The sequence below is a fragment of the Aulonocara sp. 'chitande type north' Nkhata Bay genome, linkage group LG14 (assembly GCF_057382095.1).
Source record: "Aulonocara sp. 'chitande type north' Nkhata Bay isolate Kocher_YH1m ecotype deep benthic linkage group LG14, A_spYH_male_GT1.1, whole genome shotgun sequence".
NCBI classification, from domain to species: domain Eukaryota; kingdom Metazoa; phylum Chordata; class Actinopteri; order Cichliformes; family Cichlidae; genus Aulonocara; species Aulonocara sp. 'chitande type north' Nkhata Bay.
Window position 1 is genome coordinate 26198630 of NC_141357.1, and position 24023 is coordinate 26222652.

Below are 24023 nucleotides of genomic sequence, written 5' to 3' on the forward strand. Positions count from 1 at the left end.
CCAAGTGGCGGAGGGCTTTCGCTTTGGTGGCCTCAGAATCTCATCTCTGATTTTTGCAGATTATGTGGTTCTGTTGGCTTCATCGGGTGAAGGCCTCCAGCTTGCACTGGAACGGTTCGCAGCCGAGTGTGAAGCAGCGGGAATGAGGATCAGCACCTCCAAATCTGAGGCCATGGTTCTCAGCCGGAAAAGCTTGGAGTGCCCACTCCGGGTCGGGGATGAGTTCCTGCCACAAGTGGAGGAGTTCAAGTATCTCGGGGTCTTGTTCGCGAGTGATGGGAGAAGGGAGCCGGAGATCGACAGACGGATTGGGGCTGCAGCTGCAGTAATGCGGACGCTGCACCGGTCCGTCGTGGTGAAGAGGGAGCTGAGTGTAAAAGCGAAGCTCTCAATTTACCGGTCGATCTACGTCCCTACCCTCACCTATGGCCACGAGCTGTGGGTAGTGACCGAAAGAACGAGATCGCGGATACAAGCGGCAGAAATGAGCTTCCTCCGAAGGGTGGCTGGCCTCTCCCTTAGAGATAGGGTGAGAAGTTCGGCCATCCGGGAGGGGCTCAGAGTAGAGCAGCTGCTGCTCCACATCGAAAGGAGCCAGCTGAGGTGGTTCGGTATCTGACAAGGATGCCCCCTGGGCGCCTCCTGGGTGAGGTGTTCCAGGCATGTCCCAACGGGAGGAGGCCCCGGGGCAGACCCAGGACACGCTGGAGAGATTATATCTCTCGGCTGGCCAGGGAACGCCTTGGTATTCCCCCGGATAAGCTGGAGGAGGTGGCTGGGGAGAGGGAGGTCTGGGCCTCTTTGCTTAGGCTGCTGCCCCCGCGACCCGGCCCCGGACAAAGCGGATGAAGATGGATGGAAGTATTTAAATTTTTAGTATAAAGAAATTAAATTAATTAAAAAAATTATGATAAAAAAATATGTAATATAAATATAATTTACATTTGTTCATCAGTCACAGTGCCACAATTCCATGTAAACATAGCATAGCAGCATAGCAACTGATATAGTTTTTTATAAAATACTGATATTTCATTCATTCATATCTAAGGGAGAAAAAACCAAAATGAAGATCCAGCATAGATTAATAATACCCTTACACTCACCCGCTGCAAGGTGGAATTTGGGGTTCACTGTTATAGCTTTGCTGTGGTTTTGGCACAACATAATGCAGAGGGAAAAATCCTCCAATCACAATATCACCGTCAGAGTGCAGGGCTAAGGGCTCACTGCCTGCCAGTTTTACACAATCGGGTAAACTAGATTTAGAACTTCTCACATCCCCAATCTTTAAACTATGCTGTGTCTCTCTCATAACCTCTTCTTTTCTAATCGAGTGTCCCTCCACTCTTAGTGGTTTTCCTTCATCTACAGTGTGAGAAACGTCAGAGAACACAATGTAAACAGGATTACAAAACAGATAAAGCATTAAAAGACATTTACCAGCAAGGGCTGAATACATAATTGACCGTAACCCCATAAAAAACTGTATGCTGAAAACAATGGCCCTCCAACAGCGTCTGTGACAAGCCAATGAAGTGAGTTAAAAGCTCAGATGTTTGAGTCACTGCATTGTTCCAGATGAGTCATTATGACATTACCCAATCAGAGATAGGTTGACATGATTCTCATGAACCTTAAGTTACAAAACTCAAACACTGTCTTCCTAGAGGTGACAAGAATAAAAGACAAAGTCACAAATATTTTATTTTAAAGCTATGGGAAGTTAATAACAAAATATTTATTCTATTCATGGCTTCTGAGTATATATTTACTTCATTTAACTGTAACAAAAATAGTAAATTAATATGTAACTGCATATTCACACAGTAATGAACAATTCTGCTCACACATGTGCAGTAAATGTTAATATATTGATTATGTCATATTTTTCAGAAAGCCAAAGACACAGAGCAAGTCCCAAAAAGTCTGGATTATTTTTTGCTTATTTTATTGTTGTGTGGGCGAGACATAGAGCAGAGTTCCATAAGTCAGCTTGACACTGGCTACAAGTGCTGTGTGATTTAAATGAGACCCAAATGTTGCATCGCATAGCTGACTAACTTATACGACAAGTTGTATCTGTAGCTGAATTGATCTATACTGTCAGTGAAAACTAAACTCCTGATATGAGGCACATTTGCTGCAATTATTTTTCTTTTGTGTGGCATGTGTTAAGTAGTCAGCATTAGCTTTTATTTGTTGGATGGATGGCTTGCTTCCTGTATTACTTGCTCTTAATAGTAACCATTAATGCTGTTCATTAATGCATTAAAAAGACAAACATAACAAAAATGAAGGGGGGGAAATCACAATTGACTGACAAAGACAAAAATAAAAGTTAGAGCATTAAAAAAATTTACTTTAGAAAATAGGTTGCTATTTAATCAAGTTTAAAGAAATGCTTGGCTCATGTTAGAAGTGAATTTTTATCTTTAATACAGGTGTACATCATTATTTATATATTTCACAAATACCTCATAATTTTAAACACACATTTTTACACATTCTACTATAGAAATAGGTGTTGTAGAATAAAGCTACGGAAGATAAGGCCACACCCACCCAATACCAAATGGAAATTTGGTTCACTGTGTAAAGAGCAGGGGGTTCTGCTCTTATTACTGAAAGATGACCTGAGGGATGGACCCCGGCATGTTTATTACACGTTTTGCTGTGATACTGGATTGTTGGTGGGCTCTTTTAAAACTATCTGTGCTCCCAAATGTCTCTCTCCAGAACCCAGAAAGATCACCAACCTCCTACAACCTCAAAGTTTTCAACTTCAGTTATAGAGTCAGCACCAGCTATTGCAGAGTCTGAACAGACTCCATTTCCCCAGTGTCAGTCTGAGCTTTCCCAGTTGGAGAGGAGGACACCTACCTCTGTTATCAATTTCCAGAAAAGTTTTATTGCCAGTCTCCTGGTAAGATCACCACTTTGCTTTGCCTCCTGGTGATCCTCCGAAACACCGCTGTCAGTCTCCAGTTAGTTATTCAGTGTTGAGTGTTTCTTGACTAATTCAAATACATTATTATATAATAATATTTTAGCTTTGTATTGACTAAGCTGTAGGTAAATTATGTTATAATAACTGGAGTACAGTGTACAAGTAGATAAAGTGCATAAATATGTATTATAACAAGAAGCTTATTTTATATTTTGAAGACATATAGCTGTTCCGCAGTGAATGTCTAGAAAAGAATATTAGTGGTATAGACTTAATAACTGGGTTAATTTATTTAAAAATTCGTCTGTGCTGACCGAAAAGAAAAGACACATCATGAGGAAAATCCATCCATCCATTCATCCATTCACGTCCACTTATCCTTTTCAGGGTCGCTGGGGGTGCTGGAACCTATCCCAGCTGTCATAAGGAAAACGTCCAAGGTTATTTAATGTATAACATTTCTTATAATTCTTTATTTGTATATAGGAAAAAACACATTGTGAAAATCTTGAGAGGTGTTGTCAACAGACATCATATCTAGTCTTTTATTTTAGAGAAGTAAATGGTTTCTGTGTTTGAAAGACTTCAGTAAATTTTAAAATAGTTAAAGAAAAATGTTTGTGCAGTATCAATACCAGTTGTGAGTTCATATAACAATAACTAAATTAGAAAATTGGCCTGGTTTCAAATGTTTGTTTTTTTTTTAAAAAGGTTTCTCTATGGTGGCTTAACCCCCCTTTTCATTATGTCTAACATTTAAACAATGCTCCCTGAAGGACAGAGTAAATGCTGAAATCAAGGTTGGAAAGTAAAAGCTTTTAACAATAGTGTAATGCTAATATGACATTTAATTTTTTTTCACATTAAAATATGATAACTGTATAAATTGTTTACTCTCACAAACACTGAGAATATAAATGTTCATCTTTGATATTTCCCAGTCATGCCTTTCTTAATATTCCTTTCAGGGTGCAGTAAAATAATGTAACATTTGGGGACAAATATACATAGTAACAATCCAAAACTGGATGCTAAGATAGCAAATATTTCCACTGCCACAGAAAATTTCCCAGGAGAGCTGACATAAGCTGGAATAAAAGAAATCCACACAGCCCAGAAAATCAGCATGCTGAAGGAGATGAACTTTGCTTCGTTGAATGTGTCCGGTAGCTTTCGTCCAAAGAATGCCAGGAGAAGACAGACAAAGGCCAGTAGGCCAATGTAACCAAGGAGCAGATAGAACCCAGGAGGCCATGGCTCTTTACACTCCACCACAATCTAAAGATGTTAAACAAGTATAAAAACAGGGATATTTTTATGAATATTTTTTATTTGTCTCTTACCACATATATAAATATAGATACAGATATGGATAATTCCGTCTTTTTGGATGGTTCATGGCAATATCAACTAAATCAAGAAAATAAATTACAAGACTAAGGATTTCAAACAAGAATGAATACACTGAGATTTTAAATCATTATGTTTGGTTCCTCTATGTTACTGTGTGTTACTGGCTTTTGTGATGGTTGATGGCAATATGAAAACATAAATTACAGAATTCAGATTTTCAGTTCTTCATACTCACTTTTCCAGTTAAAGCTTGGTAGTTTGGGTTCCTGAATGGAAAGGGAGGTGCTCCCAACACCCAGCCAGAACAGAGACAAATCTGAGGGGAGGATAGGATGATAGAAGAATACCAGAAACACACAAACTGATCTTTAAATGACAGTGACTGTTCGTCCTACCTGAGGAGCTGTCGCACAGATGATCAGAATCCTCTGCTGGGATGTACCAAACAGCTTCCGACCCCTGGAACCAGGTACATTAGTCCGGAAAGCCAGGAGGACCACAATGGTCTTAACAAGGAGGCAGGACAAACACAGGACAAAGCTGATCCCAAATGCTGCCTGGCGGAGCCTACATGTCCACCAAGACGGCTGACCAATGAACACCAGAGAACACAGGAAACAGAGCTTGAGTGACAGGAGAAGCAAGAAACTTATTTCTGAGTTATTGGCCTTGACAATGGGTGTAAAGCGGAAACTGTGAAAGACAATGGTGATGATGGTAGTCAGTAAGAATCCCAACAGGGTGAGTGCAACCAGGATGATTCCCATGGTGTCACTGAAAGACAGGAATTCTTCTTCCCCTGCAACACATTTCACTTTTTCTTTGTCTGACCAGAAGTACTCAGGACATTTTGTGCACTCACTGGAACCTTTGGGAACAAATAAAACAGATATATGATCACGTTTTCATAATTTTTCCACTCTGCAACATTTCTGTTACTGTAATGACCTTCTTGATTGCACTACATAATGCTAAAGGAGGATATTGTTTGTTTGTGTGTTTGAACTTATATAGGCTACCAGTCTGGTTGCTGATCTCTCCATCTGCACAGGGCAAACAATCAAAGCAGCATTTGGGCTCTCCTTGGCGCGTGGCCTGCCTGCTGCCAGGGGGACATGGAGCACTACACTGAGATACAGGAACCTGAACAAGGAACACAGAAAGGTTTAATAACGGGCATTGATATGCAGTTTCTAACAAACTGACATGGTGTATCAAAGACTTTTCCCCATTTAAAGTAGAAAAAAAAAAACAAATGAAGAAATGAGTATTGTTTTTGTTTTTTTTGTTTTGTTTTGTCTGTTTTGTCCTTAAGAGTTGACATAATGAAATATCTTGATGTATGCTCAATCATCCAGGTATGTAAATTCCAAAAAGTTGACATGGATGTAACGTTTTCAGTGGGAGAAAAGTTTTGTCACTCAGTCTCAGCTGACTGCAGGGTTCCTTACCTTGTAAACAGTACCTTTGCACAATGACTGAAACTAGCCCACTGAATGAACAACGGGCTGTGAGGTCAGTTTCTTGATCATCAATATGTGGTTGTTCACAATTGATCAACAACCACTGATCAAATAATTGTCTATCATTGATCAATGGCCATGAATACTATTCGCAGAGTTGGGGAATGGCTGCAATCACAGCATTGTAAAATGGTGAAAGATGTAAGGAAACCTGCAGTCAGGTGGGACTGAAGAAGTCAGTTGGATGAGTGATGAAACATTTCTCCCACTAAAAACACTATGTCCAGATTAACAGAACCAACTTTTTGGCATGATTGGAAATCCTAGATTGGATTGGAAACTTCATTATTTCACATAGTGGAATTATGAGATTGTTGTCCAGAGTAAAAGAAAAATAATTTAAAGGCACAAAAATAAATATTTTGAGGTTAACTCTGACGTACCTGAGATTGCTTTTTTGTCCAAACAATAGTGTTTTTCACTATCTTCAACTGCTGTCCTTGTGGAACTGAACCATCATAGCTTCCAACTTTGATAAAGCTATGATAAAAAACGGTAAATTATTTCAAAATGCATTCTAACCAAATAATACATGCAATAGAACTGCATCATGAAATAGAAATATTGCATATTTTTGGTGATTACGTTCACTGTTCAATTATATGCGGAAGTATTACATTCCACCTGATTTTATCCTTGCTGCTCTCCTGCCAGTTAACAATGTCATAAAGCGGGACTGGCTCTCCATTCGAGTCAAAGTATATTTTCTCATCAAACTGGTTAGTGAAATTCACCATTTTCAGATCTTGAAGAAACTACAAGAAAAGATCATTAGAAAATATTTTAAAAACCTACAAAAACACATGAGATCACATTAACACTGCTTCCCTGAGTGAATGTGTTAAATGCAGAGAGGAATTTCCCTACGGGGATCAATAAAGTATAAAGTATACATTATCCTCATGGTATATTTTGTTATAATTTCACTTACCTGACCATTTGCAAATGAGTTGTGCATCTCACATAATCCCTCATTTAGTCCTGTTGAGTCACACTTCAAAAATTTGTGAAGAGCATGAGCAATGGTGTACACAGCTTTATACACATTATAGGAAATTCTAACCTGAGATACATCACTATAACTGCTGTCAGTGTATCGCAAATCCTCTGAACCTGTGCACACGGGTTTTTCCTCCACTCTCCCATTAAATAAACAATCATCTCCGTTCCTGTTGTAGTGAAAACTATACATATCAGTGAAGTTATCAACAATATTTGCTTCATAGTCTTTGGGTCTTTGGCTTTCAAATTCTAGCTTGCAACCAAAATGTTCTTCCCAGAACATATTGAAAAATTCCATTCCTGGTTTGGGAGAGGGTCGGACAGTCAAAAGAAACTCTTGAAAGCCTGGGATGTTGACTCCGGGGAAAGAGAACCCCAGTGTTCCCACTAGGAGAGGGTGGAATTCAGGTGAGGCTAGCCGGCTAGAGGTAACCCAAGCTTCACTTGCTATCCACTGTATCCCAGTCACATTCCTCCTAGCAAGCTGGATAATATTATGTAATCATGAAAACAGACACAATTTATGTTGCAGTTTCTGTCTTATAATCGTTTTATAAAATCAAAAATGTGAAAAAAATGTGAGTATAAAGTTTTATTTTAAATCACATAATAAATCAACAAACATACTTACTTCTAAAAGCAGATCTAGCAGTTCCACTTCTGTAGCAAACACCACCACAACCCGAGCAGTTGAACTCTGCAGCTTGTCTGCTATTTCTTTTATCTCAGCCACTGTGGGTGATGTTGGGATAGTGCGGTGATATGCCACACACCCACCTTCTTTTCTAAATTGAATAGAGAATGCTTGTATGCCATAAAGGCTGTAGTCATCCTGAAAAAAAAAATAAATAAATAAATACACACACACACACACACACACACACACACACACACACACACACACACACACACACATATATATATATATATATATATATATATATATATATATATATATATATGAAAGATTTATAAGTCATGTCATAGCACTTAAAAAAGATTTTGATCTCACCGTTGTGCCTAGTGTGCCCACCCAGAACCAACCAAAGTAAGTGACAAGATTTACAAGACCTCTAACTTGAAAGACATCACTTGGCACAGTTCTCAAGAATGATGGATACAAGCGCTTGTCAGTAAGACAGGTACAAGTGGCAAAATAACTCACCTAGATGGAAAGTGAGTTCATTTTTATCATTGAGAGAAAACACAAATCAAGTATATAACATTAAAAAACAAAGCTGTGTGGTGTATTACCAGTGGTATGTTAAAAGGTCCAAGTGTTTGAGCTATAGCTCTTGTGGGGGAAGAGGATGCAAGACCAATCACAGCAGGCACAGGAGAATAATACAGACATGTGGATGACTGGTTTGCTTTTGTCTCTTCTGTTGCATTTACTTTTATGTCATTTACAGTTTTTTTAAGACTATTCAGCATTGTGGTATTAGCTTTAATACAGCCCTTTTTTTGTGTTAGCATTCTTTCCTTTTGTGTTGTTTCACCAGTCTTTAATGCTTCCATTTCAATACCACTGTCAGTTTCTGCTGTGTTTTCTACCACACTGCTGATAGCTTTAGAGTGACCGAGTAAGGACAGAAGAGCCTGCAGGCTGTTATGGATGTGGTTACAGCTGTCCATAATCCAGTAGCCTAGTTTAACACCTGGTAACAGACTTGAATTACAGTTAATTTCCTCCACTGCAAATATCATAGCCATCATCCAACGAAAGCCCCGTTGATAAAAGCTTTAAAAAAATGAATGAATTAATTAAAAGTGGAAAAAGTATTTATTTTATCATACAGAAATCAACCTCATAGGAACATGGAAATAGTATCAAAATCAGCAGATATTAACAGTACCTTTGCACTCACCGGCTGCAAGGTGTAGTTTGGGGTTTGCTGTTGTAGCTGTACTGTGGATTAGATGCAACATGCAGTGGAAAAAAACCCCCAATGACAACATCGCCATCAGAGTGCAAGGCTAAGAGCTCGCTGCCTCCCAGCTTTACACACTGAGGTAAATTAGAACTAACGTTTCTCACTTCTCTGATCCTTAAACCAGGCTGTGTCACAGCATCTCCCTCCACACTCAGTAGTTTTCTTTCACCTACAGTCTGAGGAACATCAGCGCAAACAATACAAAGACAAGTAAAGATACAAAAAAGCAGCCAAACACAATTATCAAAAAGGGTGCAATGCATAATCCACTGTAACCCCATAAAAACTATGTGTGCTGAGAAAAATACTCCTCCAACAGAGTCTGTGACAGGCTCATGAGGTGCATTAAAAACTGCCATGTTTTTTGACATTACATCATTTCGTGTGAGTCATCACAAGATGACCCAATCACAGCAAACTGCATGCAACACAGTTCACCTGAACCTTGAGTTATTAAACTGAAACACTGTCATCCTAGGGGTAACAAAAATAAAATATGTCATACATATTAAAACAAAAACACAGGAAATTAATAAGAATGATTCCGTTTGTTCTATCCATTTCTCTGAGTTTTACAATCATCATGGTAAGATGAAGCAATTTAGAGCAATTAAAGAATAGTTTATTGGTAGTGGTAAAATGATTAAAAGAAGAAATATACATGTTTGTTGTTAAGTATTTATGCTTAAGTAGTCGGGGAGTCGGATAAGCTAGAAGCAACACAGTTTTTTGACCGTGTGTTGCCATTTTAATCTTTTCTGGAACAAAAGTACCTGGTCTTGTATGGGCAGAAATCTGTGCCATCAGAAACTGAATTTGAATAAGTTAAATTTGAATTTGAATTGCTCAGACTGAATCTGAATTGTAACTTGAATAAATGCTTTTGAAAACTGAATTTGAATTAGTCTAATTTGAAATTCAATTTATGGTTTGAAAGTGATCATTACTAAATTGAAATTGAATTTTATATTTTGAAAATGAATTAATTTGCTTTGAAACTGCATTTTATCCTTTAAAAATTCAGCTCTCGAATAATTTCAGTTTCACTTCTCACCATTCAGTTTCAGTTCTACAATTCAATTTCAGTTCCAAAATTCAGTTTTTTTGGAACTTACATCCGGTTCCGGTTCAAGCGCAGATTAATAGAACTACGTTTTACTAGCGGGAATCTACAGCGTCTTGAGCTGAATTAAGACTTCAGAAGTCATTAGTCATGTCGAATGACCAGCAGATAAACTCTCAGGTTGGTAATAAATGTATTACATGTATAAGAACAAGCGTCATGTTAACAAATGATAGCCGTACAGTAACTTTTATGCTTATTCTAATTTTTGCCTCATAACTTTTGCACTGTCCACTTCCTGCTGTGACAAAACAAATTTCCCACGTGTGGGACTAATAAAGGTTATCTTATCTTATCTTATTGTAGCTGTTAGCTAAAAACGCTAATTTAGCGTAGTTTGCCCTGGATTCAGCTTTGACAAACAAATATGATCGACTGTTTCTAGCAGAATTCCAAAGTTGTCATCTTCTACCCTCTCAGAGTACCCCCTCTGTATGCTTGCAGATAAACTGGGTGTTTTGCATGTTTCCCTACTGTAGGGAAACATGCAAAACGGTGTCCAAACCTTTGTGTTTTAGCTTTATTTATGTCTTACATAGCATCCCAACTCTTTAGCTAACTTAATAACTTTAGCTAAAGTGTAATTCATTAGTGCAGCATTACTGGATCACCTCTGTTTGAAGTGATATAATATGATATACAACTATAACTGAAACAGTAAACTTTGTAAATAAGCAAACAACACTTCTCATTCTCTAAACGTTTGGCCACAGCTATAGATTACACTGTCAGCGCTTGTTCACTCTTGACAATAATTACATTTCTAAATTCTCTTTGTGCATTTACAGGTAAACAATATCTAATATTTTATCTAAATGACTGCTTTGTCTTTGAAAAGGGTGAAGAGCCTGAGGCCGGTGACAGTCCAGTTCTACTCTAAGAACATCCTTACAGTGGCTCACAGGACAAGGCCACATTACTGTCCTGCCAGAAGAGAACAGAAACTTCAGAGTCTTCATGCAGCTCAACCACACCTGTCATATTCCATATGACAGGGGTCTCAAACTCCAGTCCTCAAGGGCCAGTGTCATGCAACTTTTCCATGCCCTCGAGGACTGGAGTTTGAGACCCCTGCCGTATGGTGTTCATGCTGTTTTCTACCACACAGTTACAGCATGTCTGACTGCCTGTTCAGCATATGCAAAAATATATGATGAGTTTAAGCATGTGATGACTAAGGCCTTCCATTATGGTGTTTGTCATCACATGTCACAGACATCTGGATGATCATTTGGAATAAACAAGAAACTAAAAACTTGTTACTTCATCTTTTATCTTTATTATTATTATTATTATTATTATTATTATTGTTGTTCTTATTTTACATTTTTCATTGTTAGGCATTAGGTTTATTTGTTGTAGTCCTTTCCAACTTCTTTCCCTCTTCCATGTTACTGTGGCAGCTTGTCAGCATCTATTTGGGTTTGGAAGTGGAACAGAAAGTAAGGAAATCCAAAGTGCCATTAAAACCAGAAGAGGTTCTTATATTTAAGAAGAAGGGATTAATTCAAAAGAAATGGCTTCAATGCCATATTTTATTTAGGAACCCTAGAGAGCACTTTGCAAAATAACACATTCTTATAATTTCACCCTCAGATGAGCCAAGCTACAACTGTCAGGGAAGGTGATGTAGGTACAGAGCATATGACAGTGGTTAAGTTAATGTCTCTTGTCTAGATGAAGGCACAAGAGGGATCAATGGCAAGGCGTAGAGATTCAGTATCTTCAGTCTTCAGTGGACACTCCATTTCTGGCACAAAACACCTGTAAAAGATGGTCGATTTAGGAGGTGACCCGACAACTTCAGCCTGTCAAACATAGTAATGGAGCAGTATGCTTTTAAAAAAAAAAAATCTAATTAAGCATGCACTCAGTACTCTAAGAATTATTATGGTAGTTAAACAGTGATAGTTGTATATCATATTATATCACTTCAAACAGAGGTGATCCAGTAATGCTGCACTAATGAATTATACTAACTATTCACTTTAGCTAATGTTATTAAGTTAGCTAAAGAGTTGGGATGCTGTGTAAGACATAAATAAAGCTAAAACACAAAGGTTTGGACACCGTTTTGCATGTTTCCCTACTTTAGGGGTCTCTGCAAGCATACAGAGGGGGTACTCTGAGAGGGTAGAAGATGACAACTTTGGAATTCTACTAGAAACAGTCGATCATATTTGTTTGTCAAAGCTGAATCCAGGGCAAACTACGCTAAATTAGCGTTTTTAGCTAACAGCTACAATAAGCATAAAAGTTACTGTACGGCTATCATTTGTTAACATGACGCTTGTTCTTATACATGTAATACATTTATTACCAACCTGAGTGAAAGAAATCTCCGTCCCGGGTTTCTCCATGGATCGGGTTTCCTCCAAGGCGTGAGCACCGATAAGCAGAGTTCTGTATAAAATTAATTATTCAAAGTAAGCTCAGGTATGCCGTTCAGCAGGTTAGTTACAGCGCCGGGAGTAGCTTGGGAGAACAAAATGACACAGAAACTGCTTCAGGTTGCTCTTCCAAAATCAACTCAAAGGTTTATTCAGTATACAACAGTTTATATAGAGGAAAAAAAAGGTTCGTGTGTCAGCAGATTCTCAGTTCAAACCGGTACAGACCAAATAAGGAAACGTCTTCCTGCCTTCTGAGCAAAGAAGTATCCTTTGTGTAGTTTATCAGTTCAGCTACAATTTATGATCATTCCAGCAAAATACACTCCTAGACATAGAATACAGAGTTCTTTCATTAGTGAATTCTGAAACAAACCACCTGGCCTTTAACAAGCTCTTTTCTAGGAGATAAAGAAGGGAGGATGGGAGTAAGGAAGTGGTCTCGTCTCTGTGGTATTTTCGACCTTGGGGTACCAGCCTGTGAGTCTTACACATCAATTCTTGGGTCACAGAGAAAGAGAAAAACAACTAGTAAATGGGCCTTATTGAGTAACAGTTTTCCTGTATAATATCACTATAAAACAATATCCATTTGTTAACATGACGCTTGTTCTTATACATGTAATACATTTATTACCAACCTGAGAGTTTATCCGCTGGTCATTCGACATGACGAATGACTTCTGAAGTCTTAATTCTGCTCAAGACGCTATAGATTCCCGTCAGTAACACTTTCGGTCCGCTAGTAAAACGTAGTTCTATTAATCTGCGCTTGAACCGGAACCGGATGTAAGTTCCAAAAAACTGAATTTTGGAACTGAAATTGAATTGTAGAACTGAAACTGAATGGTGAGAAGTGAAACTGAAATTATTCGAGAGCTGAATTTTTAAAGGATAAAATGCCGTTTCAAAGCAAATGAATTCATTTTTCAAAATATAAAATTCAATTTCAATTTAGTAATGATCATTTTCAAACCATAAATTGAATTTCAAATTAGACTAATTCAAATTCAGTTTTCAAAAGCATTTATTCAAGTTACAATTCAGATTCAGTCTGAGCAATTCAAATTCAAATTTAACTTATTCAAATTCAGTTTCTGATGGCACAGATTTCTGCCCATAGTCTTGCTCGCGTTTCAAATACCTGTTTCTGGACTGACTCCTAAAGGTGGTACAGAAGAGTGAAACAGAGCCAGAGTGCCGCAATTACAATGATCATAGTGTATGAACGTGTATGTATGTATAAAATACCTTCCATAACGGGTGGGCCATCTGATCCAAACTTTGCATAAACGTGGTTACACATAAAGCATTTGTTAACATCTATAAGTTAAAAAAATATATAAATCTCAATTCATCTGATTTTCATATATATAATGTTCATTTCATCATCATCATCCGCAAATGTGACCTTATGTTCTCTGTTTGTTTTATTCACATCTCAACTACAATGCACATTGTTCATTTGTAACTTAATTTGCATCTGTGAAGTCACCCACTTTGTTAGAGTCAACCTTAAATATGGAATGAAGACTTTGAAAAAGCACTGCAGCACTGGCAAAAACTGCCTGTAGGCTGAGGTTTTGCTAGTCAATATAATGGTAGCAGTCATGGTAGCAGTCATAGTAAAGTTAAATAAAAATTTAGAAACTACATATTCACACAACAATAAACAATGCTGCCCACACATGTACGTTTATTCTATTTTCTTGGCAGCAGTGGAGTGAATCTGCGGAATCTTCGGCCAGTAACACAGGTTCCTTGGGTGGCTGTCACCAGCCTGATGGACCCTGCTTGGATTGCCCTGGTTAACACAAATAAAACTTTCATACTGAAGGATTTTTTCACTTATCATAATCTGGATTTCCTCTGTGTGACAGAAACCTGACTAGGTGACGTTGAGTTTAGCTATTTCTCAGAACTGTTACCGCCAGACCATTCATATTTTAACTCACAGAGGACTACGGGCCAAGGTGGAGGAGTGGTCGCAGTTTATAAAAATACTTTTCTCTCTCGTCAGCTCTCACCTTTCACTTTCTCCAGTTTTCAACTGAATATGTTTTAGCTTGAAGTCATCCTGAATCCTCCCCTAGTTATGCTGCAATAGACGTAGGCTGCCGGGGGATTCCCATGATGCATTGAGTTTTTCCTTTCCAGTCACCTATCTCACTCACTATGTATTAATAGAGCTCTCTGCATTGAATCATATCTGTTATTAACCTCTGTCTCTCTTCCACAGCATGTCTTTTATCCTGTATTCCTTCTCTCACCCCAACCGGTCGCAGCAGATGGCCGCCCCTCCCTGAGCCTGGTTCTGCCGGAGGTTTCTTCCTGTTAAAAGGGAGTTTTTCGTTCCCACTGTCGCTAAAGTGCTTGCTCATAGGGGGTCATATGATTGTTGGGTTTTTCTCTGTATCTATGAAGCGCCTTGAGGCGACTTTTGTTGTGATTTGGTGCTACATAAATAAAATAAAATTGAATTGAATTGAATCGTGTCACTTCTTTAACCTATCCTTTTTGTTTACGGTTCAAAGGAGGACTCAAGCGCAGGACTCCGGGCTCGGATGCACACAAGAAAGGTTTATTTACAATTCACCAGGTGTATATACAAGAAGGTGCGGGAGGAGTGCTATGTACAGCTGAGTGGGGGAAAAGGGGTTCCAGGGAAGTCCAGGGGAACAGCACACGTTCTTCAGATAATCCATACACACGATCACATGCTCTCACTCCAACACTCGCCACTTGGGAATCACATGGGGAGAAATCCAGGGAACTCTGCAGACAGGGAGACGTGATTAAATACGATGCACCAAAAACACACTTAGCTGAACTTGCTGTAGCTTGGCTTTCACTAGCGCGTGGTCGACAACGATCCAGCGACGAACAGCAGTCACTTCAAGGCTTAAATACTGATCATCTCGATGAGACCCAGGTGTCTCATTTCCCGAAGGCGTGGGCCGAGGGCGTGGGCCGAGGGCGTGAACCCACAGTGAGTTCCGCCCCGGCGAGAGAGAAGGGGGGAGAGAGAGTGTTAGAGAGAGAGAAACAGATAGAAAGTGCTGATCAGCATGCAGCTGACACTTTTTAAAACACATCTTCATCTTGCATTCCAAATAAACTGACATGAGTGCACCTGTGATTGGGAGAAAAATCTCACTCTCAGCACAAGTTCTTAAATCCTTTCAGTGCTTCCTCTGTGCAGAAATACAGTAGCTGCCATTGTATTAAGCGTAAAAAAACTCCAGCATGCTTTATTTCACATTAAATATTGGCAAGATTAGGAGTAAATTGCATATGCCAAACGTTAGTAAATATTGCCCTCCCTATATTTTAGGTCTCAAGAAAGAAACTCCCAGAAATGTGTTTGTGAGATGGTCAGTTGCAAAAATCTCAGAGTTCCTACCGCTTTTCAATGTGCTCTCTTTTTCAGTAGCCAGAGTAGTTTCTTTTCTTTTTTTTCTTTTACACCAAAACTCAGTTTGTATTGGTGCAAAACATCAGTGAATCTGTCTCTTAGTTTCCAACTTTACAATCCCTGAGGCCCTCAGAACCAGATCTGGTCTGGTCCATTGCTGACTTTATGGCTATTTCATTGCGGTGATGTTTTCTATACAGTGCGGTGTTCATATATATAATTGATATAGTTTTAGTCTTCCTGTCTCTGTTTTTAATTATTTCTCTTTTCATCATTTCCTGTTTGATTGTGATATTTGGTTTCACGTATCTTGGTTGTTGCTGTCTTTGTCTTCTCTCCTCTTTTTATGATAGTACTCAGCTCTAATTGTATATTTATATTTGCGTTATCCTTGACCCATCACTGATATTCAATAACAGCAGTGCACTGTCATTTTATTTTATGATAACCTATTTCATGTTATTTTTCATAATTTCTAGACATGTCCTTTTTTATACTTGTACTCATACTGTAAATATTTCTTTTAAAAAAGGCCTAAAAGGAAAATACTATTCAGAAACACAAAAAAGACATCTCTCATATGGTATTTTATTTAGCTTCAAATTCAAATGTGAGTACTTTATTAATTACTCTGAAAAACACTGAAAATACAAAATGCTCATCTTGGATATTTCCCAGTCATGCCTTTCTTAATATTCCTTTCAGGGTGCAGTAAAATAATGTAACATTTGGGGACAAATATACATAGTAACAATCCAAAACTGGATGCTAATATAGCAAATATTTCCACTGCCACAGAAAATTTCCCAGGAGAGCTGACATAAGCTGGAATAAAAGAAATCCACACAGCCCAGAAAATCAGCATGCTGAAGGAGATGAACTTTGCTTCGTTGAATGTGTCCGGTAGCTTTCGTCCAAAGAATGCCAGGAGAAGACAGACAAAGGCCAGTAGGCCAATGTAACCGAGGACCAGATAGAATCCAGGAGGCCATGGCTCTTTACACTCCACAACAATCTAATGATGTTAAAAAGTATGAATACAGAGAGATTTTGTATGAATATTTTTCATTCCTCTCTTTATACATATATCCCTACATATAGATATACACAGTGGCTTGCAAAAATATTCAGCCCCCTTGAACTTTTCCACACTTTGTCACATTACAGGTACAAACATGAATGAATTTTATTGTAATTCTACATGAAATACCAGTACAAAGTGGTGTACACGTGAGAAGTGGAAGGAAAATCATACATGATTCCAAACATTTTTTTACAAATAAATAACTGCAAAGTCGGGTGTGCATGATTATTCAGCCCCCTTTGGTCTGAGTGCAGTCAGTTGCCCATAGACATTGCCTGATGAGTGCTAATGACTAAATAGAGTGCACCTGTGTGTAATCTAATGTCAGTACAAATACAGCTGCTCTTTGACGGCCTCAGAGGTTGTCTAAGAGAATATTGGGAGCAACAACACCATAAAGTCCAAAGAACACACAAGACAGGTCAGGGATAGAGTTACTGAGAAATTTAAAGCAGGCTTAGGCTACAAATAGATTTCCCAAGCCTTGAACATCCCACGGAGCACTGGTCAAGCGATCACTCAGAAATGGAAGGAGTATGGCACAACTGTAAACCTACCAAGACAAGGCCGTCCACCTAAACTCACAGGCAGAACAAGGAGAGCGCTGATCCGAAATGCAGCCAAGAGGCCCATGGTGATTCTGGACGAGCTGCAGAGATCTACAGCTCAGGTGGGGGAATCTGTCCACAGGACAGCTATTAGTCGTGCACTGCACAAAGTTGGCCTTTATGGAAGAATGGCAAGAAGAAAGCCATCGTTAACAGAAAACCATAAGAAGTCCCATTTGCAGTTTGCCAAAAGCCATGTGGGGGACACAGCAAACATGTGGAAGAAGGTGCTCTGGTCAGATGAAACCAAAATGGAACTTTTTGGCCAAAATGCAAAACACTATATGTGGCGGAAAACCAACACTGCACATCACTCTGAACACACCATCCCCACTGTCAAATATGGTGGTGGCAGCATCATGCTCTGGCGATGCTTCTCTTCAGCAGGGACAGGGAAGCTGGTCAGAGTTGATGGGAAGATGGATGGAGCCAAATACAGGGCAATCTTGGAAGAAAACCTCTTGGAGTCTGCAAAAGACTTGAGACTGGGGTGAAGGTTCACCTTCCAGCGGGACAACGACCCTAAACATAAATCCAGGGCAACAATGGAATGGTTTAAAACAAAACATATCCATGTGTTAGAATGGCCCAGTCAAAGTCCAGATCTAAATCCAATCGAGAATCTGTGGCAAGATCTGAAAACTGCTGTTCACAAACGCGGTCCATCTAATCTGACTGAGCTGGAGCTGTTTTGCAAAGAAGAATGGGCAAGGATTTCAGTCTCTAGATATGCAAAGCTGGTAGAGACATACCCTAAAAGACTGGCAGCTGTAATTGCAGCAAAAGGTGGTTCTACAAAGTATTGACTCAGGGGGCTGAATAATTACGCACACCCCACTTTGCAGTTATTTATTTGTAAATAATGTTTGGAATCATGTATGATTTTCGTTCCACTTCTCACGTGTACACCACTTTGTATTGGTCTTTCACGTGGAATTCCAATAAAATTGATTCATGTTTGTGGCTGTAATGTGACAAAATGTGGAAAAGTTCAAGGAGGCCGAATACATTTGCAAGACATTTTCATCTTTTCTGATGGTTTATGGCAACTAAATCAAGAAAAGAAATTACAGAAGTCATATTTTCAGTATTTAATACTCACTTTTCCAGTTAAAGCTTGGTAGTTTGGGTTCCTGAATGGAAAGGGAGGTGCTCCCAACACCCAGCCAGAACAGAGACAAATCTGAGGGGAGGATAGGATAATAGAAGAATACCAGAAACACACAAACTGATCTTTAAATGACAGTGACTGTTCGTCCTACCTGAGGAGCTGTCGCACAGATGATCAGAATCCTCTGCTGGGATGTACCAAACAGCTTCCGACCCCTGGAACCAGGTACATTAGTCCGGAAAGCCAGGAGGACCACAATGGTCTTAACAAGGAGGCAGGACAAACACAGGACAAAGCTGATCCCAAATGCTGCCTGGCGGAGCCTACATGTCCACCAAGATGGCTGACCAATGAACACCAGAGAACACAGGAAACAGAGCTTGAGTGACAGGAGAAGCAAGAAACTTATTTCTGAATTGTTGGCCTTGACGATGGGTGTAAAGCGGAAACTGTGAAACACAATGGTGATGATGGTGGTCAGTAAGAATCCCAACAGGGTGAGTGCAACCAGGATGATTCCCATGGTGTCATAGAAAGAGAGGAATTCTTCTTCCCCTGCAACACATTTCACTTTTTCTTTGTCTGACCAGAAGTACTCAGGACATTTTGTGCACTCAGTGGAACCTTTGGGAACACAAAACGTAACTATATGTGTGTAAACATTATGGAAGTTTTCCTTGCATATCAACATATCTTGATGGTTCTCCAAGTGTCCATCTTTAAATTCAATGACCTTCTTCATTGCACTACATAATAATTTATTTATTTATCTTCTTTAAAAAAATAATAATAAATAACATATATGGGCTACCAGTCTGGTTGCTGATCTCTCCATCTGCACAGGGCAAACAATCAAAGCAGCATTTGGGCTCTCCTTGGCGTGTGGCCTGCCTGCTGCCAGGGGGACATGGAGCACTACACTGAGATACAGGAACCTGAACAAGGAACAGAGAAAAGTAAAATAGCCATCAATATGTTGTTTCTGCTATTTAAGATAGTGTATCAAGTTAATTTGAACAGTTTCATAACAAATACGTGGAGGATAACTATGACCTACCTGTAACTGTCCTTTTGTCCATACAATGGTGTTCTTTTTTATTTGCAACTGCTCTCTCTGTGGTGCTGAACCATCATATGTTCCAACTTTGATAAATCTAGCACAAAGTAGCATAAAATATTTCAAAAGGCCAAAGAATTTATGTATTGTAGCATTTTATCAAAAATTGCAGTTATCCTAAAATAAATGTAACTATAGTTTATTGTTCATGATTACTTCAACATGCAGTTCATTTGCACTTTAAAGTATTATATCCCACCTGATTTTATCCCTGCTGTCCTTCTGCCAGTTAATAATGTCATAAAGCGGGACTGGCTCTCCATTGGAGTCAAAGTATACTTTATCATCAAACTGGTTGGTGAAATTGACCATCTTCAGATATTGAAGAAACTACAAAAAAAAGAGAATTAGAAAAACAAAAGAATGGCAAAAAAACCCCTACACATGAATCCCATGAATGTTGATTTAAATATTTTATAATATTTTCAATTACCTGACCATTTGAAAATGAGCTGTGTTTCTCACACAATCCCCCGCTAGGTCCTGCTGAATCGCAGTTCAAAAAAGTGTGCAGAGCATGGGCAACGGCATACACAGCTTTATACACATTGTAGGATATTCGAACCTGAGATACATCACTATAACTGCTGTCAGTGTTTCTCAAATCCTCTGACCCTGTGCATACAGGCTTTTCAAAAGCATATTCACCATCTTTATAAGCTGACATGTTAAATAAACTTTTTTGTCCCACATTAAATCCGACCATATAAAGAGAATTGTTTTGGAAACCTGAGTTGTAACGAAAACTATCATTAACATTGAAATCATCTGCTTCATAGTCTTTGGCTCTTTGGCTTTCAAACTCCAGCTTACAACCAAACTGCTCTTCCCAGAACATATTGAAAAATTCCATTCCTGGTTTGGGAGAGGGTCGGACATTCAAAAGAAACTCTTTCAAGCCTGGGATGCTGACTCCAGGGAAAGTGAAGCCCAGTGTTCCCTGTAGAATGTCGAGAAACTGGGGTGAGGCCAGTCGGCTCGAGGTCACCCAGGCTTCACTGGCTATCCATTGTATCCCTGTCACATTCCTTTGAGCTAGCTGGGAAATCATAGATAAAATAATGCAGCAATTTTCATGAAAACAATTATGAGCATAATGACACTATATATCACTACTTACTTCTGAGAACAGATTTAGGAGCTTCCCTTCTGTAGCAAACACCACCACAACCCGAGCAGTTGAACTCTCCAGCGTATCTGTCATTTCTTGTATTTCAGCCATTGTGGGCGATGTCGGGATGGTGAGATGAAATGCCACACATCCACCTTGCCTTCCAAACTGATTAGAGAATGCCTGGATGCCATAAAGGCTGTAGTCATCCTGAAATGTATATACAGAAAGCATTTATAAACCATGTTGCTGTCTAAAGCTGTCTTATTGTAGCATTTAAAAAAGTTTTTATCTCACCATAGTTCCTATTGTGCCCACCCAGAACCAGCCTAAAAATGTGACAAGCTTTACGAGACCTCTAACTTGAAAGAGATCACTTGGCACAGTTCTTAAGAATGATGGGTACAAATGCTTATCAGTAAGACAGGTACAGGTGGAAAAATAACTCACCTAGAGAGAAAGTGATTTCTTTCTGTATTATTGAGCTAAAACACAAATCAAATACACAACACTATTAAATAAAGTTGTATAGTATATTACCAGTGGTATGTTGAAAGGGCCAAGTGTGTGAGCGACAGCTCTTGTAGACGAAGAGGGTGCAAGACCAATCACAGCAGGAACCGGAGAATAATACAGACATGTGGAAGACTCTTTCGTCTTTATTTCTTCTCTTGTATTTTCATTTAGGTAATATCCAGTGTTTTTAACACTATTTGAAATTTCATTTCTATTTTTCAATGAGGTCATTATTTCTTTTGTAGTTAGTCTTACAGTCTTTAACCCTTCCCCGTTGATACCATTGTATTCAGTATCTTCTGATCTTTCAACTTTACTGTCGACAGTTTTAGAGTGTCTGAGTAACGAAAAAAGAGCCTGAAGGCCGGTGGGGATATGGTCACAGCAGTCTATGATATGGTAGCCTAGTTTAACACCTGGTAACAGACTTGAATTATGGTTAATTTCCTCCACTGCAAACACCATAGTCATCATCCAGCGAAAGGCTCTTTGATAAAAGCTGTAGATAAGAAAAACTCCATAACATATTTATTCATTTAATAAAATAATATCATTTAAACAGTCTTATAGAAACATGGCAATATGGTCAAAGCTTATGCTTTTTTGACTTTGTGTTACAAGGAAGAAGAAAAAAAAAGCACTATACTACACTCACCTGCTGCATGATGTAATTTGAGGTTTACTGTTGTAGCTGTGCTGTGGCTCAGTGACAACATAATGCAGAGGGAAAAACCCTCCAATCACAACATCCCCATCAGAGTGCAAGGCTGGGAGCTCACTGCCTCCCAGTTTTACACACTGAGATAAACTAGAATCAACACTTCTCGTTCCCCTGATCTTTAAACCATGCATTGGCTCTGTCATCGCAGCTTCTTCTTTTTCCACAACACCTCCCTCCACACTTAGTGACTTAGAAGTGTTAACATCAACGAAGACAATACAAATCGTATTAAAGAAGACATTAAAAAACACCCAAAGAAAATAACCAACAAGAGTTGAATGCATTATTCACGGTAAACTCATAAAAACGTTGTGCTTAAACCAGTGGTCCTCTAGCATAGTGTATGACACCACAGTGAAGTGTTTTAATATATCTGGTGCTTGTGTCATTTTATTGTTTCTTATGAGTCATCATTAGATCACCCAATCACAGCAAAGTGCAACAGGAGAGAGGATAACACTGCTTGAACAAATCGTTAATTTCTTAAGTTGAACCACTGCTTTAAATTCAAGTTTGTTAAGCTGTTTTCCTAGAGTCACACACTTTTCATTACAAAACACAGAAAAGAATAATATTTTTTCATTTCCTCTGATATATTATTATTCTCCTGTGTCTGGTGCTAAAAACCACACAAAACAATGTTGTTGTTCTATAAGCATTAATATTTAAATGTAGTGCTCTGCTGTATAGATAATCATTTCATATTTTCCCTATAGTACGTATTTGTCCTACAGTATAGCCTCACTAGTTCATGCACTGGGTATGTTTAATTTCTATTCGCAGCACAGGCCTCTGCTCACAAAATGTTAAATCCTTCATTATTATATATTTGTCAGAAAACTCATGTGTCATGTCATAGTAAAATATCAATTATTAATGCCTAAATGCTACCCATGCATAGAGTTTTATTTTTTTCTTTCTAGCATTTAAAGCTTTGGTACAGCACTGACCAGTACTGTGTAGGCTCGACAGGAACCAACAGTCTTAAAGTAAGCCTGGCACAGACTGCTGCATGTTTTGCATAGGAGAAATTTGGCTCAAAGGTTTGACAACACCTTGCATTCAGGGGCGATTCTAGGATCAGAGCTTTGGGGGTGCTGAGCACCCAGAGAGCTGCCCAGCCGGTCAAGATACACTTTACTCGTCACAATGAGACTTCTTCCTTGTCTCTGTCAGTCCCTGCATCCTCCCTGTCCTCGTCGTCTGTTGTCTTCGTCTCCGTTATCAGTCATCATAATTTTACCATCTCTGTGCAAGTCTGCAAATTTCTTTATTAAATCATAAGATTCTTAAATTCATCAAGTCTCTCTGTGCCTGGGTCCTCGTCTCAAAACATGACATCACTGTTTTGTGCATTTTAACGCAATTTAATCCCCACATTTGTGAAAGAAATGCAAAACACTTTTTTGAAAAGTCTGTAACAAAACCATCAAATCTGATAAAGGTTATTTAAATGCTGCAAAAGAAGAATGGATTGGAATAAGAAAAGAAAATACATATAGTTCCTTAATTACTGGGGGAAAATTATGAATGATGCTCATAGTGAGTCAAAAGTAAACTGAGTGGATTTTTGGACAGAGATTCAATTTTAATGTGTATGTATAATATAATACAGATGCACAAAAAAACACTTCCAAAACAGAATAAATTATTACAAATAAATTATTACAAAATATTTAAAAAATATATATAAAAATGGAGGCAACTTTGCCTGTGGTAGAATGTATACCATGCATGAAAAAAATCTTTACTGCAGATACTAGTTTTACTAATTTAATAATACTAATTTTGCATTGTAAGATTTATGATTTTCATTTTTTCATAGTGGTACTTAGGAGAGCTTGACATTTTTTATCAGGTGGTACACACTGTAAAAAGTTTGAGAAACACTGATAAGTGTATGTGTGCTTTTGGAAAACATTTAAAGCTGCTGTACAGAATCTTTGAAACAAGCTTAAAACATTTTTAGAATATAAACAGAGCACTCTGCTTCTCTTTACAGCTCCTCACTCCACCAGGGCACCGTTTGGCACTTTCTGATAGTGTGCAAATGTGATCTACGTAC

General features: G+C 38.6%; 2 protein-coding genes across 2 annotated transcripts; both read right to left on the reverse strand.

The window, feature by feature from the left end:
- Nucleotides 1-3871: 3871 nt before the first annotated feature.
- Nucleotides 3872-8894, reverse strand: LOC147314727 (extracellular calcium-sensing receptor-like). The gene is made up of 9 exons (XM_086260220.1): nucleotides 8697-8894; nucleotides 7460-7560; nucleotides 6758-7312; nucleotides 6451-6581; nucleotides 6210-6306; nucleotides 5323-5446; nucleotides 4699-5171; nucleotides 4539-4619; nucleotides 3872-4228 (listed from the first exon to the last, which is right to left on the reverse strand). Exons 1-9 carry the CDS (start codon nucleotides 8791-8793, stop codon nucleotides 3872-3874), a joined length of 2016 nt encoding a protein of 671 aa, XP_086116346.1. The 5' UTR covers nucleotides 8794-8894.
- A 7454-nt stretch (nucleotides 8895-16348) lies between these two features.
- Nucleotides 16349-21711, reverse strand: LOC147314728 (extracellular calcium-sensing receptor-like). The gene is made up of 13 exons (XM_086260221.1): nucleotides 21584-21711; nucleotides 21262-21430; nucleotides 21019-21171; nucleotides 20731-20931; nucleotides 20414-20550; nucleotides 20314-20356; nucleotides 20044-20238; nucleotides 19810-19940; nucleotides 19551-19647; nucleotides 19305-19428; nucleotides 18645-19117; nucleotides 18485-18565; nucleotides 16349-16705 (listed from the first exon to the last, which is right to left on the reverse strand). The coding sequence occupies exons 1-13, from the start codon at nucleotides 21709-21711 to the stop codon at nucleotides 16349-16351; spliced, it is 2289 nt and encodes a 762-aa protein (XP_086116347.1).
- Nucleotides 21712-24023: the final 2312 nt, after the last annotated feature.

Coding starts and splice junctions, on each gene's coding strand:
- LOC147314728 (XM_086260221.1), bottom strand. CDS start 21,711: ATGATGACTATGGTGTTTGCAGTGGAGGAAATTAACCATAATTCAAGT. Junction 20,932..21,018: donor TGGGCACAATAGGAACTATG/GTGAGATAAAAA, acceptor TATACATTTCAG/GATGACTACAGCCTTTATGG. Junction 18,566..18,644: donor TCTGTGCGACAGCTCCTCAG/GTAGGACGAACA, acceptor TCCTCCCCTCAG/ATTTGTCTCTGTTCTGGCTG.
- LOC147314727 (XM_086260220.1), bottom strand. CDS start 8,793: ATGGCGATGTTGTCATTGGGGGTTTTTTTCCACTGCATGTTGCATCTA. Junction 6,307..6,450: donor AGCAGCAAGGATAAAATCAG/GTGGAATGTAAT, acceptor TTTTTATCATAG/CTTTATCAAAGTTGGAAGCT. Junction 5,447..6,209: donor GGACAAAAAAGCAATCTCAG/GTACGTCAGAGT, acceptor TTCCTTGTTCAG/GTTCCTGTATCTCAGTGTAG.